Source organism: Peromyscus maniculatus, chromosome 13, assembly GCF_049852395.1.
Source record: "Peromyscus maniculatus bairdii isolate BWxNUB_F1_BW_parent chromosome 13, HU_Pman_BW_mat_3.1, whole genome shotgun sequence".
Taxonomy (NCBI): domain Eukaryota; kingdom Metazoa; phylum Chordata; class Mammalia; order Rodentia; family Cricetidae; genus Peromyscus; species Peromyscus maniculatus.
In genome coordinates, this window is record NC_134864.1 from 25,904,224 (window position 1) to 25,921,668 (window position 17,445).

At 45.6% G+C, this 17,445-nt stretch overlaps 1 protein-coding gene across 1 annotated transcript in view; it reads left to right on the forward strand.

The window, feature by feature from the left end:
- The window catches only part of Lama1 (laminin subunit alpha 1), a 131,642-nt gene that overhangs the window by 94,328 nt on the left and 19,869 nt on the right, over positions 1-17,445 (forward strand). The window contains exons 37-48 of the mRNA XM_076549823.1: positions 2,137-2,344; positions 2,543-2,659; positions 2,782-2,945; positions 5,967-6,102; positions 6,952-7,045; positions 8,494-8,610; positions 10,205-10,387; positions 10,654-10,808; positions 13,282-13,425; positions 14,476-14,609; positions 15,468-15,618; positions 16,426-16,550. Coding sequence (XP_076405938.1) covers positions 2,137-2,344; positions 2,543-2,659; positions 2,782-2,945; positions 5,967-6,102; positions 6,952-7,045; positions 8,494-8,610; positions 10,205-10,387; positions 10,654-10,808; positions 13,282-13,425; positions 14,476-14,609; positions 15,468-15,618; positions 16,426-16,550 — 1,728 coding nt within the window. The remainder of the gene's footprint in view (positions 1-2,136; positions 2,345-2,542; positions 2,660-2,781; positions 2,946-5,966; positions 6,103-6,951; positions 7,046-8,493; positions 8,611-10,204; positions 10,388-10,653; positions 10,809-13,281; positions 13,426-14,475; positions 14,610-15,467; positions 15,619-16,425; positions 16,551-17,445) is intronic.

Genomic DNA, 17,445 nt, shown 5'->3' on the forward strand with positions numbered 1-17,445 from the left:
ACCCACTGGCCCTGCTGAGGACGGCTGACTGCCACTTGCCGTGGGAACTCTGCTGGGCACACTGCAGATTATCACTGGCAGCTGTGATCCCGAACCATTTTCCATGCTCGTGTCCCCAGAACTATGCAAAGATGACTTCAGTACAGAAACGTGTTCTGTGAGAGATAAGTGGGGGCCGGGGGCTGGTGCTGCATGGACTAAATGGGCCAGTCCTTCATTATGGTCTTCCCATGTCAGTATCCTGACGTTCATGGAGAATTTCCAGGGAGTGGGTGAACTGAGGATAGACCTAAGTCTACTGTTCTTGTGGAATCTGCTTAATGATCCATGGGATTACAAAGAAGAGCAGTCCATGGAAAACTACTTATTCTGTTCAACTTTGCAAGACACCAAGAGTATGGCCTTGTCTGTCCTGTTCACATGATTGAGGCCACGGATAATGTTTACAAAGGAACAGAAAATCTTCTGCCATGTGCAATAACACATGCCTATAATTCCAGCACTTGGGAGGCAGAGACAGGAGGATCTCTCTGAGTTTAGCCTAGCCTGGTCTATATAGTGAGGTCCAGGCCAGCCAGGGCAAAATAGCAAGATCCTATTAATGAATAAATAATAAGAAAAACAATTCTTTTGATTTCCAAAAGCTTGCATTTATTAATGGTTCAAATTGTGTCTTTTTTTTTTTTTTTTTTTTTTAGCAATTTGAACTTCTAAGTTTTTATCAGAGCTGTTTTATTGGCCCCCCCCGAACCTTTTCCTGCCCTATGAATAAGTTTCCCTCTTCCTTCAGTTCTTGGTCCAGTGAAAGAATGCAGTTGCCATCATTAACACAGAATATACTCTCAGTTTTCCAGGTCCAGCTTCACTGAGGTCATTTATTTTAATTCCACGATGAAAGTATGGTAGGAAGTTTGTGACTGTCGTTTGTTAACCAGGGAAACAGTCCATCCTACTTTAAACCATAACTATCTCAGAAAAAGCGTTCCCAGTCAAGGGCTGGGGAGATGGCTCACAGGGTAAAGATGCTTGTTGTGTCTGAGTTAGGGTTACCATTGCTGTGGAGAAACACCATACTAAAAGCAAGTTGGGTTTATGTGGCCTACACTTCTACATCACTGACCATCACTGAAGGAAATCAGGACAGGAACTCACACAGGGCAGGAACCTGGAGGCAGAAGCTGATGCAGAGGTTATGGAGGGGTGCTGCTTACTGGCTTGGTCCTCATGGCTTGCTCAGCCTGTTTTCTAATAGAACCCAGGACCACCAGCCCAGGGGTGACACCACCCAAAATGGCCTGGGCCCTCTCCCATCAATCACAAACTAAGAAAATGCCCTACTGGCTTGCTTACAGCCCGATCTTACTGAGGCATTTTCTCAGTTGAGACTCCCTTCTCTCAGATGACTCTAGCCTGTGTGAAGTTGACATGAAACTATTCAGCACACTGTGCAAGCATGAAGACCTATGTTTGAATCCCCAAGAACCCACATAAAGCCAGGCACAGTAGTATGGGTCTATGGTCTCAGAGCTCCTGGGGTAAGATGGGAAGTGGAAACAGGAGAGTACCTGGAAGGTTGCAGGTCAGCTTACCTGGTGTATGAAAAACAGGGCTGGAAGCTTGCTGGCCAACTTACCTGGTTTATGAGAGAGCCCATCTCAAACAAGGTACAAAGTAAAGACCAGAACTTAATGTTGTCCTCTGAACTCTACATGCTTGACCTGGAACTCATGCATTCTTTTCCCCCATTACACACACACACACACACACACACACACACACACACACACACACACCACACCACACCACACACACACACTAGATAAAGAAAGAAAAAATGCTTCTACTCTTAAGCAGTCAGGATCCATGCTAAGCATGGTGATTCACATTCATAATCCTAGCAATGATGGAGGCTGAGGCAGGGGAATTTTCATGAGTTCAAGACTAGCTTAAGCAGCATAGCTAAGACCTGTCTCAAATAAAAGTAAGTCTTTGCATGTTATTTTTATTCCAAGAAGAAACATGGAATCTGAAAAAAAAAAAAAAGAAGAAGAAGAAAGAAAAAAACCTCTCATTAGTATTACAAGACACATGCTTTGTTTTTATTTACTTCCTATGTGAACCATTTCTATTTATCAGGGCTGCTAAAGATTTATTGTCACGAATTCAGAAGAGGTTCCAGAAGCCTCAGGAAAAGCTGAAGGCATTGGAGGCAGCCAGAGACTTCCTTTCAAACCACAGCAAAGAACTACGGGCTGCCAAGGAGCTCTTGAGGGAAGCTGAGAACAGGACCCAGGAGAGCGACCGCCTGCTGCTCCTTGTCAAAGCCAACCTGAGAGAATTCAGCGTGAGTCTCCGTGTCTCCTTCCTTCTCAGTTAGGACGGTCCTCGATCCTCGGATAGGCCTGTCTATAAACGGTGCCAGCTTTAGTTTCGAACCAAGGGAGCCTGGCCACTGGCTCCAGCAGGTGGCATTCACTTGGTGCCCACGTCAAGGGCTAGCTTGCTTTCATGATACATCCTTAATTGGTGATTTTTGATGCAGGAGAAAAAGCTGAATGTTCAAGAAGAACAGAACTTGACCTCAAAGCTCATCGCTGAAGGAAGAGAATGGGTAGATTCCGCCACTACTCATATGGATACTGTACAAGACATCCTAACAGTAAGTTACAATTTGGGCTGCCATACCACAGTTTCTAGAGTAGCCGCGCACCTCATTTGTGTGTGCACATGTACTCTAGTAAATAAGTATGCATATATTTACATTTTAATTTCCCCATGCAGCAGCTGGAGCATCACAGAGATGAGCTCCTTTTGTGGACCAGTAAGCTCCGAGGCCACGTAGATGAGCTGGTCATGCAGATGTCCAAACGAAGAGCTCGTGACCTGGTCCACAGAGCTGAGCACCATGCCTCTGAGCTGCAGAGCCTAGCAGGTGTTTTGGACAGGTAAGGCTGCGTAGTTGTCGTAATCCAAGCAGTGTTTGCCAACCCACTGATCAGGGTGAAGGTCGCTTTTTGGGTTACAGCATTGAATCGCTTTTATGCTGTGTTTGTGTGCACATGCATGCATGCACACTCGTGGATGCCTATGCTTGAGTGTGCATGCATATGTAGATGCATGCATACTTAGAGGACAGGCATGGGAAAGCCATAGAGCAATCTTTGCTATTGCCCCTCAGAGGCTGTGCACCTATTTTAGAACAGCATCCTGATGACCAGGAATTTACCATGTAGGCTAGGCTAGCTGGCTAGTGAGCTCTGTCTCTCTCAGCCTCCCCAGCACCGGGATTACAAGCCACCATGCTTGTCTTTTTCCCCATGGGCCCTGGGGAGTCGTAGTAAGGTGCTCATGCCTTCAAACCAAGCGTTTTACTGACCGAGTCATCTCCCTGGTGAACTTTTATTGTCATGTAAAAATGAGACTCCTATTTTACCTGTGAGGCTGGTCAGATTCGCTCCTGTGTCTGCCAGCTCACTTTACCATAGGCATGCATATATGATGGGAAAATGCAGACAGCATACTAGGCTACCATGCCAAGCTATCAAGGCTTTCTAAGGACCTACAGTGCTCAAGTGCTTTGTGTGCGAGTTGTACAAGGAGACTGTGTTCTCTGTACATCTTGTGTTCTTGGCTCCATGATTCAGAGGGCAGATGTGGCTGCCCATGCTCTACCTGTAGAAGTGTTGGCAGTCTCTTTGCCAGTGCTGAGAGATATCACATCCCATCCTTATCTACTTCCTGGTGGTCTATGCTTGTAATATGGTTATTTTTTCAAGAGAGAGAGAGAGAGCAGTGTGTGTGTGTGTGTGTGTGTGTGTGTGTGTGTGTGTGTCTGTCTGTCTGTCTGTGTATGTGTGTGTGTGTGTGTGTGTGTCTGTGTCTGTGTGTCTGTGTATCTGTGTCACAGTGTGTGCTAGTGCCCACAGAGGCCAGAAGAGGGCCTCAAATCCAAAGGAGCTAAAGTAACATACTGTTGAGCACTGCCCAACATGGGTGTTGGCACCTGAACTTGGTCTCTTAGTGGTTAGTTGAGCCATCCCTCCAGCTCCCATCCCAAAGTCACTTTAACCAATAGTTACAGTTATTGCTTAAACTTTTCCTCATATTATTAAAAATAAAGCATAACTCCAGCCAGCATGGTTCCCAGGCTTATATGTACATTGGACTTAACCTGGGGCACCTCATCAAATACTGGCTTCCTGTACCTTGTTCTTCCTCCCCCAAGATGGTAACTTACACGCTCTGGATTGTGGCTTAGGATTTACAGTTTCTTTTCTATGGGATGTGTGTGTGTGTGTGTGTGTGTGTGTGTGTGTGTGTGTGTGTGTTAAAATACTGGGTATTGAACCAACCAATGGCCTCATGCATGCCAGGCAATCACTCTAATACTGAGCTCTATCCACAGTCTTCCTTGTACTTTCATCTTGAGACAAGATCTCACTAGTTGCTTAGGCTGGCTCTGAACCCACTGTGAAGCCCAGGCTAGCTCTGCATTTGTGATCCTCCTGAATCAGCCTCCTAGTTTAGGCTAGCAGGCCTAGCTAATCTTGGGATATTAATTATTTGGTGAATTTGTTTCTTTAAACTTTGTGTAAAGGATGGATATAAAAAGCATGGTGGGATCAGTTTGGGAGGCGACTAGGCAGTGGGACCAAGTCCTGTGTTCATTGCATGAGTTGGCTGTTTGAAACCTAGAGCTTATGCAGGGACACTTGGCTCAGTCTGGGAGGAAGGGACTGGACCTGCCTGGACTGAGTCTACCAGGTTGATCGCAGTCCTCGGGGGAGGATTTGCCCTGGAGGAGGTAGGAATGGGGGGTGGGCTGGGGTAAGGGGAGGGAGTGGGAGGGGGGAGAATAGGGGAACCTGTGGCTGATATGTAGAACTGAATGGTATTGTAAAATAAAATAAATAAAATTTTAAAAAAAAGCATGGTGGGAATATTTGTGAATTGGAAAATACTCCCCATTGAGAAATAGTGTCAAGAATAGATTATACAACAAAAGCAATTTAAAATGACTCAATAGCCTATCACATAAGTTGGGTGCTGAAATGAATGGCTGTGAGTACCATAGCAACCAGTAACAAAAAATGGAGGCAGAGCCTCGGCTTCTCTGTATCATTTCCCATCATTCATTAAAGATATGTGGGCTCCATCCATGGCTAGATTAAAATCTGTATTATTTAGTCTAAGAGTAGTGAAAGCAATTTGAGTATGATAGCCTACATTAAATAACATTTTTTTAAATTTATAAATCATTGGATTTCCCAGTCAAATGGTAAGAGATAATAATTGCTGATGTCTGGTATGGGAATTACCCAATTCAATATAGTTGGAGAGAAAATGAAGTGATTTCTTCAGCAGGCAAAGATGTGTCAATTGTCACATTTCATTGTCTGTGTAGAGCTAGTGAAATCACACCCTTGCCAGTTGGCAAATTCCTAAACTATTTGCCTGCTTGTTAGAATGAAGTTCAACTGATCGAAATATTATCTGATCCTCCTGTAGACAGCCAAGTGAATCTCATCAAGTTGGGGTACAGCCTTTAGGGACCACCCTAGCACCCCAGCATGTGCTCATACAGCTTTTTGAAAATTACCACACGAGTTGCAAGAGAGATTATAACCAGTACACACATGGAGGAGCATCCCAACACAAACCATGAACTTCAACATGGATTGAGGAATATGGGAGACAAATGGTGGTAATTGATGATGTTTCTCTAGGTTCTGAGGCCATCAGGAGCCTCAGTGTTAATGAAAAGCAGTTCCAAGTGTTGCCATGACAAGCAGCTTCTCAGGCATGACTTCTGTGTGTAGAGGGGAAAGCCATTGATTGCTAGTCTTGGCTTCTTATCTCAGAAGAAACGAGGAAGCTTTCAGCTTTACTAGGTACCTACTGTATTCATGAGTGACCCCACTAGTTTTTTTTTAAAATAACATCTCTAAATAATTCCAATTTGATAGAGACCTTGAAAACGTTAGAAACGTGTCCGTGAATGCCACCAGCGCAGCACATGTTCATGCCAACATCCAGATCATGATGGAAGATGCAGAAAGACTGGCCGCTGATGCTCAGGAGACTGCAAATGAAACAAGCTTGGTGAGAAATGCCCAGGGCTTCGTTGTGCCTCTTCCTTTTCTGCATGCCATGAATGTCTTCTAGAACAGCAGTGCTCAACCCGTGGGCCACGCGACCTCTTTGGGGATCAAACAGTTTTCAGGGGGTTGCCTAAGACCATCAGAAAACACAGATATTTGCATTACAGTGCATAACAGTAGCAAAATTACAGTTATGAAGTAGCAACAAAAATAATGTTATGGTTGGGGGTCACCACAACATGAGGAACAGCATGGGCCACAGCATTAGGAAGGTTGAGAACCACTGCTCTAGGAGGTTTTTGAGTGTACACTCAAATGTATTTAGACACATTCTTTCCTGGTAAAATCTGTTTGTTTTTGTTTGTTTGTTTGCCGTATCATTTGCCCTTTAAATAATTTTTAGAGAACAGGGTTTCACTACGTTGCACTAGGCCTAGCCTTCAATTACTGAATTCAAGTGAGTCCCCCACCCCAGCTTTCTGAATAGTTAGAAATGCATTACACCATCTCACGCTATGTTTTTAGTTGTTTTTGCTTCTTTGTGAAGAGTAATGACTACAATTAAAGAGGAAATCTCAGTTTCTTCTGATAAGGCATTGATGCTGTCTGATACCCACTTGACATTTGATTTACCCACATTTTATAATGTGGGTAATGATTTACCCACAGCTTTATAATGGACGATGGCCTTCTTTATAGACTTACACATGTCTCTGCGTTCTTCCTCTCAGACATCGAATTTCCCCTCTGGCTCTGAGGTGGACTTTCTGATTTGGAAGCTGGCTGCTGCTCCTCCGATGGGGCTGCTCTCTCTTGGAGGTTACTATGTGTGAATTGTTCTGTTTTTCAGGTCTTGGAATCCCTGGTGTCTCAGGGGAAAGCAGTTCTGCAGCGCACGTCCAGATTTCTAAAAGAAAGCATCAGTGCCAGGAGGAAGCAGCAAGGTCAGTTTGCATTTGGAGGAGCAGGATGAGAGGCCACGTGTCAGTGAGCATCCTCGGAGATCACTCTCCTTAGAGCCATTGGAAGCTTCACGTGTGTCTTCCTCTCCTTCACATTGTAATTTCACCTCATCTCAGCATCGTGTGATTGTGAATCTTTTCCTAGCATCGCCACTTACTTGAACGTGCACTCTTCTCTGTACTGACGCCTTCCCTGTGCCCACATTCCAGGGGTTACCTGAGTTAGTCTCACTGCTGATCTTCCTGGTGTATGTGCAGATGCTCCTCTTTTTTTTCTCAAACATCCCAGTCCCTTGAAGAAATGAGTTATATCTGATGCTGTCTTTACATTTTTTTTCATCTGGCTGGAGCCTGATAGGCCCTCCTTGATATGTTACTGGATTAAATCATAAATGATAAGTCCTTTTCCATAAACACCTATACAGTCCAAGAGTGTACAAGTTCAGTATACAAGCAATCACCTAGGACATGCGTGATGAGCGTAACATAAAATGGCAAGAATCTGTTCTATATGAGAAAATGTGCAGGCATTGAATATTTCTTAATGTATAATATGCTTCTCACATTGATGCAGGAAATTTGTAGGGGTATCATAAGACCCTCCCATAGCTCCATGAACCAAGGGCTAGACTTTGCCATAGCTGTCTGATTCAAGAGCTAGGTCCTACTGTAGCAGACTGACCAAAGGTTTGGGCCCAGCAGTTTTGTTTGTTACTCTGTGATAAGACAAATTAGAACCTCCCTTGTTCTCTGAATATTAGATCTTCCCAATTCTCACTCACCAGCTCAATCATAAATGCTGATAGGTTTTGGCTTCATTTTGCAGAGGTAAAGGTCCTCCTAGGCCATTGAATTGTGAACTTCTTGACAGTTAAAATTCCATGCTTTAATCATGTGTTCATAATGCTCAAAGTGGTTTCATGTTATGAACAGAAACTGTAGAAGTTTTGATCCAACAGTGTAAATTAAAATCAGAGGAAGTTGAGGAGTCCAGATTCGGCAGGTGAAGGGAATACCAAAGAGCTGATTGGCCAGAGTGGCAGGTTGGGGACCCTAAAGAGCCAGGCCTGCCACCATCAGGGTTTGACAGAGGTGGAAAAAAATGGCAGGTTCCAGCACAGGGAGAAAATTACAGTCTGACAGTTTTAACATTTCTTCATCTATGTGCTTTTATGAACTTAAGCACAAAATTCAAGAACAAGTAATAGGGCAAAAGGCATTAGCAAGCTAGAAAGAAATGATCAGACAAACCAAACCCATCCCCAATGTCTTCAATGAATAGTGCTCAGAATTGCTGGGGGATCTCTCCATATTGAGGCGTCTGCAGGAACCTGTATACTCGGTAGATGGATGAGGAATGATAAAGCTGTTACCTCGGTAGTGTTTTAGCAAACTAACCTACAGCAGACCCTTCCTTCCCCTTCACGTAGGTATTACATTGAAGCTAGAAGAGCTGAAAAATTTGACGAGTCAATTTCAAGAGAGTGCCGATAATATTACAAGACAGACCAACGACTCCCTCTGGATCCTGAGAGAAATTCCTGGAGGTAAGCAGAGATGCGTTTCGTGGTGTAATTATCTTCTTGTTGTGAAAGCGGTCCACAGAAGCACGAGGAAGTCCTGCCTGATGTCTCATTAGGAACTACAGTAGAAAATGAGACCAAGATTGATTAAGCTTCAACTTGAGAGGGAGTGTGATTTAGAGATGAAGATCATGAAACTTTTTAAAACAAACACATCAAATCACACTCTAAAACGTCATGATTACACTCTGAAAGGCTTTAGGGGCTTTTTTGTAACCACCTTAATCACTGGCTTTCAAAACGGGTTTGACACAGCACTTTGGGGACAGAGGGACCTTCCAAAGAGGCCAAGAAGAAGAGAGAACGTGATTGCCTCCCCTTGGAGGGGACGCCAGACTCATTGTAAACATGGTAAATGCAGGAATTCTCATTTTGTGATCTTCCTCCCTCGGACGGGAAAACATTATAAAGTCAGCCTGTTGATTTCATGTGGATGATTTGGAAACACATGGTTCTCCAACACTTTAAATAAGTTTGAGTCATAACCCGAATGAATCGTGGTCTCATGCACTGTGTACGTGACCCCAGGTCCCCTTGCTTGTTTCTAAGGCTTAGCTGGGGCTTTCTTACCTGGAAATATCTCTTTCCATTGCTTTCCACCACCCCTAGTTAAACTGACAGGCAAGTTGAGAGAGAAGGGAAGGTCTGCATAGGGATTTTCTCGCTTATTTTCTGGGGTCTTCTGGCCTCAACCTCGTGACTGTGTTGTGGCTCCTTCCTGGGGCTGGCATGGCAGGTATGTGGCACCGTGCCTAGCTTGATTGCCGTACACTTTTATATGGCTTCTTCCGGAGTGAGTATTTTACTCTGTGTGCTGAGGCAGGTGTCCTTGAATAACAGAATTCTTTTCCCTTTGCAGCCATGTCCTCCCAAAGCTACTGCCCCTTGTAGTAGCAGCTGGTCCATGTTGTAACTAAATACCACTTTGTCCAGCTGCGGCCACTTCCCCCTGGGCTACAGGCTTAAGTTCCAGAGCCTTCTTCTCCAGACATGAGATGACGTGGGGTAAAGCTGAGAAGGCTTACAGACAGGGACTAACTAGAGAAGTCTGGGGCTGGAGAGATGATTCAGCATGTAGAGGCGCTTGCTGCCACACCTGGGGACCCGAGTTTCATCTCTGGACCCCACACACTGGAAGAGAGAAACCTCCTCCCACACCTTGTCCTCCGGCTTCCAAATGTGTATCATAGTCATGAACACTCACACATACACACGCACACACTAAATCAATACGTAAAATATTAAAAGTACTTTCAGTGAGTGTATCACCCCAGAGCTGAACTAAGGGTATGGCCACTAGCCACTGCTTTTTGTAGTCTCGCTGTGCAATTGAAGTAATGTTCCAGAGTATTAAATATCCAAGTTATTTCATTGGCTCTTTAGTGGGGTGATAGAAAATATGAACATGCTTCCTTCTTTGACGTGAGAAAGCGAGAAGCCTTGTTTTGTATTCAACAAGAAAAATGGTGGTTGGAATGTGTGTAAAATGACATTTGTGGTTTTAGACTTTTCTCTGAGTCTTCAGCGGGGCGCATGCTTGTCCTTGCCTTTATTTTAGGCATGAGAGAGAAGGGGAGGAAAGCCAGAGAGCTGGCCACAGCCGCCAACGAGAGTGCCGTGAAGACTCTAGAGGACGCCCTGGGTTTAAGCCTAAGGGTCTTCAACACATCAGCGGACCTGTCCAGAGTGAATGCCACAGTACAGGAGACAAAGGACCTCCTGCGCAACTCCACGATGACCAGTACGTCGGTGGTCTTCCTCCCTATTTGGAAAGCCTTTTGGCCTGCTGATTGGGAGAGATCTGGGTGCACAGGGATGCGGAATGAAACTGTCCTAGCGTGTAGATTTCCACTCGGGAAGGAGAGGGGGCCCCAGGGAGTGCACATTGCCGGTGTGTGCGTTGTTCATATATTTCAGGGTTTGATCACTCTGTTCCGTCTTATCCGGTGTCTTAGTAATGAACACTTCCCTTCCCTCTTCTCTCTCTTGCCTCCCTGTCCTTGTTAGCCCTGTTGGCTGGAAGGAAAATGAAAGACATGGAAATACAAGCCAACCTCCTATTTGATCGACTGAAGCCTTTGAAAACGCTAGAAGAAAACCTGAGTAGAAACCTGTCGGAGATCAAGCTTCTGATCAGCCGCGCCCGGAAACAAGCAGCTTCGGTGAGCTGGGCTTGTGGCTCAGAATCCCACAGCTCCCAAAGCCTGGGCTCCTGCTCACAAGTCTTGCGGAATTCAGCGGGCCTGGCGCTCAGCCACCCCAACTCCCCTGCAACTTCTACAGGCCCAGATCTCAATAACCTCATGTCCTCTTAGGATATTTAAACCACCTTCCTCAGAATCCTGCTCATATTTAAGAGTTCAAAGACTCTTAAGAAAAAGTTGTCCTTACTGTATGGGGATTAATACATATATAGTTAATGCCTGACTTCATAACTTAGCCTTGCTGCCATGAAGACATTAAGTCTAGTGGTTACATCTGGTTCTGTTCCTTCAGTTTACCAATTAACTTTTAATGCTGGTGGTACTCTCCAAATTGAGTAGCACGGGCCTCACCCTCCAGGACTCTGAGCAAACACTCTGTATACATGCAGATGCTGTACAAGTGTACTTCACTAGGTATGTGAGGTGGTAACAGAGAGGTCAAAGTTGGGGAATCATTCAGTAACTACCCAGGGATCAATTCACTTGTTTTTTGTTTTTTGTTTTTGGTTTTTGGTTTTTCGAGACAGGGTTTCTCTGTGTAGTTTTGCGCCTGTCCTGGAACTCACTTGGTAGCCCAGGCTGGCCTCGAACTCACAGAGATCCGCCTGGCTCTGCCTCCCGAGTGCTGGGATTAAAGGCGTGCGCCACCACCGCCCGGCAATTCACTTGTTTTAAGCTGAGAGAGTATACAGGTACCACAGTGTGGAGCCCTAGAGGGGAAGAGCTTGACTCACCCCAGCTTAGTCTTTCTGTAGCTTTCTAGGGAAAGGCACTCTGGGTTCTCCAAGAGTCTTCCTTTCTATTAAAGGATGCAGGCTCCCATGCACTCTTACTTCCCTCGGTATCATGGACAACCCAAGAAAGTGTACGACAAACTTAGAGTTCTAAATCCCATAGTTAATGCAGACTTAGACAAGTGGAAATTAATAGAAAATCTATACACAGATAATTATGAAGAGAGCAAGCAATATGTAATAAATAATGCTCTATAGCTATTTACTGAGTGATAAAATAAATATATTACCCCTGCATTTATTTAACAAATGATCATCAAATACTTATGCCAGGCTTTTTCTCTTGGGCCACCAACCTGCTCCCAAATCATGACACAGAGATTTATTATTAGTTTTGAATGTTTGGTCTAGCTTAGGCTCATTGCTGGCTCTTTTAACTTGAATTAACCTGCTTCTCCACATCTGCCTTCTGCCTCGGGGCTTACTGCCTTTCCTGCTTCTGGACATCTTACTTCCACTGCTTCTCTGGCTGGCTGGCGTCTGCCTGGCTTCTTGCCCTGGCCATGTCCCTGCTTCTCTCCTTCTTCTTTCTCCCAAGCCTAGATCCCCCCACCCATTTATTCTCTCTACCTGCCATCCCTGCCTATCCCTCTTCTGCCTAGCTATTGGCCATTCAGCTCTTTGTTAGACCAATCAGGTGCCTTAGGCAGGCAAGGTGAAACAGATGCAACACATCTTCACATAATTAAACACACATCCTGACATCACTAAACAAATGTAGCATAAACAAAAGTTACACACTTTTACACAGTTAAAGTAATATTCCACAGCATAAACAAATGTAACCTATCTTTGCCTAGTTAAAAGAATAATCCATAACAAATCCTGACTGTGGGTCAGGTGGTAAGAGTCCACAGTCACAAGGTATTAAATCTTGTATAAATGTAAAAGAGTCTATTGAAAACTAAAGAGCTGTAGCTGGGCTTGGTGGTGCACACCTTTAATCCCAACACTCGGGGGGGGGGGGGGGGGGGGGAGGGCAGGGGCAAGCAGATCTCTGTGAGTTTGAGGTCAGCTTGGTCTACAAAATTAGTTCCAGGACAACCAGAGCTATTAACACAGAGAACCCTGTCTCAAAAAAAGAAAGAAAAAAAGAAAGGAAGGAAGGAAGGAAGGAAGGAAGGAAGGAAGGAAGGAAGGAAGGAAGGAAGGAAGGAAGGAGAGGGAGGGAGGGAGGGAGGGAGGGAGGGAGGGAGGGAGGGAGGAAGGAAGGAAGGAAGGAAGGAAGGAAGGAAGGAAGGAAGGAAGGAAGAAAGAAAAGGAGAAAAATTGAAGGGCTAGAGAGACTGCTCAGCAGTTAAAAGGCTTGCTGTTCTGTGGAAGACTGGAGTTAGAAAAGCTGAGTTCTTCATGGTGGCACACACCTATAACCCCAGGCTGAGGCAGGGAGGATCATGTGTTTCAATTGGAGGCAGCCTGGTCTACATAGATGAGACACTGTCTCTAAATAAGCAAATCAAACAAATCCTCATTTAAATGACTATCCTGTATCTAAGCAGTTGACGTTGTCTCACTCTGGGGAACCAAAAGTGTTTTATGAATTATGCGCAGAGGAACCAGAGACGGGGCATCTCCGACACCTGGGAAATTGCTCCTGTGTGCCACTAGGTCATGGGTTGCTTTCTTTTTCCCATCAGATCAAAGTTGCCGTGTCTGCAGACAGAGACTGCATCCGTGCCTACCAGCCTCAGATTTCTTCCAGCAACTATAACACTCTTACTCTGAACGTTAAGACACAAGAGCCGGACAACCTTCTCTTCTACCTGGGCAGCAGCACCAGTGTAAGTGAGCGACCCTGGGAATACAGGTGACGGTCCTGAAGTCACTGAATTCTCCTACCAGGGGTAACCTTTGCTACAATTGTAACATTGGGTTTCAAATAAATGCAAACGTGTTTGGGCAGATAGGTCAGTGGGTAAACTGTTCACCTGAGAATCTGAGCTCAGTTCCCAGGACCCACTCAAACAAAACCTGGGTGTCGCCGTATGCATCTGTGTTTCCAGAGCTGGACAGGTGGAGGTAGGCAGATCCCTAGGGCTGCCTGGCCAGCTGGCCTAATCTACTTAGCTAAGTACCAGGTGACTGAGTATCAGGTCATTGAGGGGCTCTGTTTCAAAGCACCTATGAATGTACATGAGGTTGTCTTCTGTCCTTGTGAACATGCCATGCTAATATGCATACATGTGAACTTATACACACACATGAACACGGGCACACATGCCACAAAAACGAAAGTGACATACCTTATCATGCCACCTTATTGGTATACCTTGGGTACATCATGCCTCTGTGGACTTGAGGTTATTCTCAGATTGCCAGGCATCACCCAGGTCCTTCCTGCCGAGGAGTTGGCCATAGTCCCTAGATGACAAGTTTCCTAGAGAAGACCACTGCTGCTTTGGCTGTATTCAGGAGAGATCCAAACCCTTGAGACTTGGGAATGTCAGGAAGGAGATAGTAAGAAGCATGTTTATTATCACAGATGTCTTCTGAGGAGACAAGAATAGAAGCTCGCTTGCTTTTGTGGCTCTTGCCTTAGTATGCGTGCCACACCCATTGGTACCTTCTGAAACAGAAAGAAGCGAGTGCCGCCTTGCCCAATCCTCCTGTGGCTTGGTGACAACCCCACTGAGTGTTCTGGGGAGCTTCCTGAGAGGCATAGTGATGGTCAGTCTGCAGAAACACTGATGTCAGGTCTGTCCTCTGCCTCAGAATCTCCGTGCTCCAGTCCCAGGGATGCGATTATTTACAGACAGAAAAGCACTGAAGTGTTGTGCTGGCTGAGTAAATAGCAGTATGTAACTCATCCCCACTCCCCTCCCCTCCCCCAGTCTGATTTTCTCGCAGTAGAGATGCGGCGGGGGAAAGTAGCCTTCCTCTGGGACCTGGGCTCCGGGTCCACAAGGCTGGAATTCCCAGATGTCTCCATCAATGACAACAGATGGCACAGCATCTACATAACCAGGTAGGGAGAGCATGCTCCAGCATCTTTCTTCTTTCAGTTGCGCCTTCTAACACGTTTGTAACATATATGATAAACAGGCTCTGAGTCCAAGTTGGATTATAAACAGCCAGTGATGGATTAATTGTAACTATGGTATGTGCACCATAAGTGTGCAGTACCTTCAAAAGCCAGCTGAGAGCATTGGATCCACAGGACCTGTACTTAGAGATGGTGGTGAGCCACCGTGGGGGTGCTAGGAATGGAACCCAGGTCCTCTGCAAGAGTAGCCAAAATGCTCTTAACCACAGAGCCGTCTCTCCAAGCCCCCGGATTTTTACAAATATTTTTAGGAAGTCCAAGTCCAGGGACACCCACCTTGTAAAATGGCTCCTTCCACCGAAGAGGATTTAGTGAAAATCCACAGAAGAGAGAAGGAGGGGGTGGGGATGAAACGGGAGACGTGTTCTCTTAAAATTCAGATACAAAGCCAAATTCTTCCTTTTTAAAGTCCCCACCCCAGAAACAACTTCCTGTAAGCAGTCTTCCCTAGGACTTTCCTTTTTCCTTTCTGTAATATTGTAGGGGTTTTTGTTGATGGAGTTGTTGGGAATATTGGCATTCTGTTACAAACCCGTGTCGTAGTGAAAGGAGTGATTTTTATTCAGACGTGGTTTAACTCAGTAATGATTTCAAATAGGGAAGGGATGGGATGAGACATCTCTTTCCCAGGAACTCCTTAACATGACTGGGGGAGTAAAATAGAGTTTGAATGGGCAAAGGTGGGTGTAAGGAGAGCGGGTAGGGGGCATGAAAGGCATGCTGACAGATGTGAGCACGTGAAATGTCTCAACTTCCCCTCCCAACTCTTTCTGACCAAAGGTTTGGAAACATGGGGTCACTGAGTGTCAAGGAGATAAGTTCGGCTGAGAATCCACCAGTCAAAACAAGCAAGTCTCCGGGGTTGGCAAATGTTCTGGACATAAACAATTCAACACTAATGTTTGTTGGAGGGCTTGGAGGTCAAATCAAGGTAATATTCTCTGAGTGTCTGAGCAGGACCCACTGGCTCGTGGGCTTGCTTGTAGTCCTCAAGCCAAAAGCGTCTGATTTTCTTCGTTCCCATTTTGGCAGAGTCCGCAGAGCTGTGCTGGGTTTACCAGGGTAAAAGGTCATTTTTAATCGTGAAGATGAATACGAGAGAAATCAATGGGGCCGTTTGCCACTTAGAGACCCTTTCCAGTGCTGAAATAGGAAATTCAATGAATTTATAGTAATTTCTGTGAAGTCCCTTTATCTCTCTTTTGATTTTAGTGGTAATTATGCTAATTGGTGTTTGGCAAGGGTGCATTGTATTTGTTTAATGACATTGGTTAGTTGGACTGGTTTCAATGTTCCGAGGTTGAAAGAAAGGTTTGCATCCCAGTTAGACTAGTCTACTGACCCCCTGTCTGGTCTGATGCTCACCTCTAACAGGCTTGCCCCAGAAACCCTAGCAACTGAGTTGATCTTTAGGAAACCGTCCAGAGCTGGGTCTGGTCATTTGCGCACACCTGTAATCCCAGCATTCTCGAGGCTGAAGCAAGGGAACTGAGAGTGTGAGAGGCCAGCCCAGGCTACATATATCACAAGGCTCTTTCTCAGCTCCCCCTTCCCCTCAGAAAACCAAACAATGCAAACTGTTCCTGCTTGGCTGTAAATCCAGCTGTTGCAAACGGGCCATTTCATCACGTGTCCTCTTGGAATTTAACTGTGGGCATTGGAGCCCCCTGGGTGGTTTGAGGGAATGTATGCTTCCAACTGGTTATGCATCATGTCTTTGCTCTTGTCTTTACATCAGAAATCTCCCGCTGTGAAGGTTACTCATTTTAAGGGCTGCATGGGAGAGGCCTTCTTGAACGGCAAATCAATCGGCCTGTGGAATTATGTCGAGAGAGAAGGGAAATGCAATGGCTGCTTTGGAAGGTAATCCATCCCCACATCCAAGTGTTCCGTTAGCTCTATACTCTACGGCCCCTTGAGAGGTCATGCACTGTGCTCCTGCCTTGTGTAACTTACTACTGTTAGGTCATTAGTGTCCTTCGGGTCAATGAGTATTTGCGTTTATAGTGCCAACTCAACCGGTTCATTCTTTAATCCGTCTTTTCATATGTTGCTCGATACTCTCACATAGTACCAGCATCTTTCTGATGACCACCTATCCCTTCCATTCTTGAAGGGTATTGTGAGCCTCTGAGTCAAGCAGTTCTCACTAAAGAAATGTGGAAAATGTCTTAATTAGCAAGTAGAGTTGGTGTATTGAGAGTAGCTGTTACATGCCCGTGGACAGAGGGCCAGGACATCTGGGATTCCTGTAGGCCTCACTACTAACTGGGGGGAGGTACTATTACCCATGTCCCTCTGTGAGCAGGGCCCCGTCACCCAGGCCCCTGACTGTGCCTGCGGGTGCCAGTGCCCTTTTAAGTACTAGAGCCACTGATGAAGCATGTGGTGTGCCAGCCTGCGTCAGTCTTGGGCGTTGTTCCTAGTCAGGAGCCCAGACAGTCTTCTTGCAGCCCAGGGTAGTAAACCTAGGCTGACTGTGGAGCACATGGGTCTCATGGGTCTAAAACATAAAAGCCCACAGAGGCTCCAGCAGAAGTTTCTGGGAACTAGCCCCAAAACCTTCCATAGCCCCCAGGGGCCAGGAGACTCTTTCAGTCTTTATTCCTTTGGAATACATCCCTTCTTGTGGCTGCCCTGACTGAGCAGGCTGTGAAGAGGGAGAGAAACCAGAAACAAAGACCACTCAGGTGCTTGGGATGAGAGGACTGCTGGGCTCTGGGTAGGAACGGGTCACGCACAAGGACAGGACAGCTTT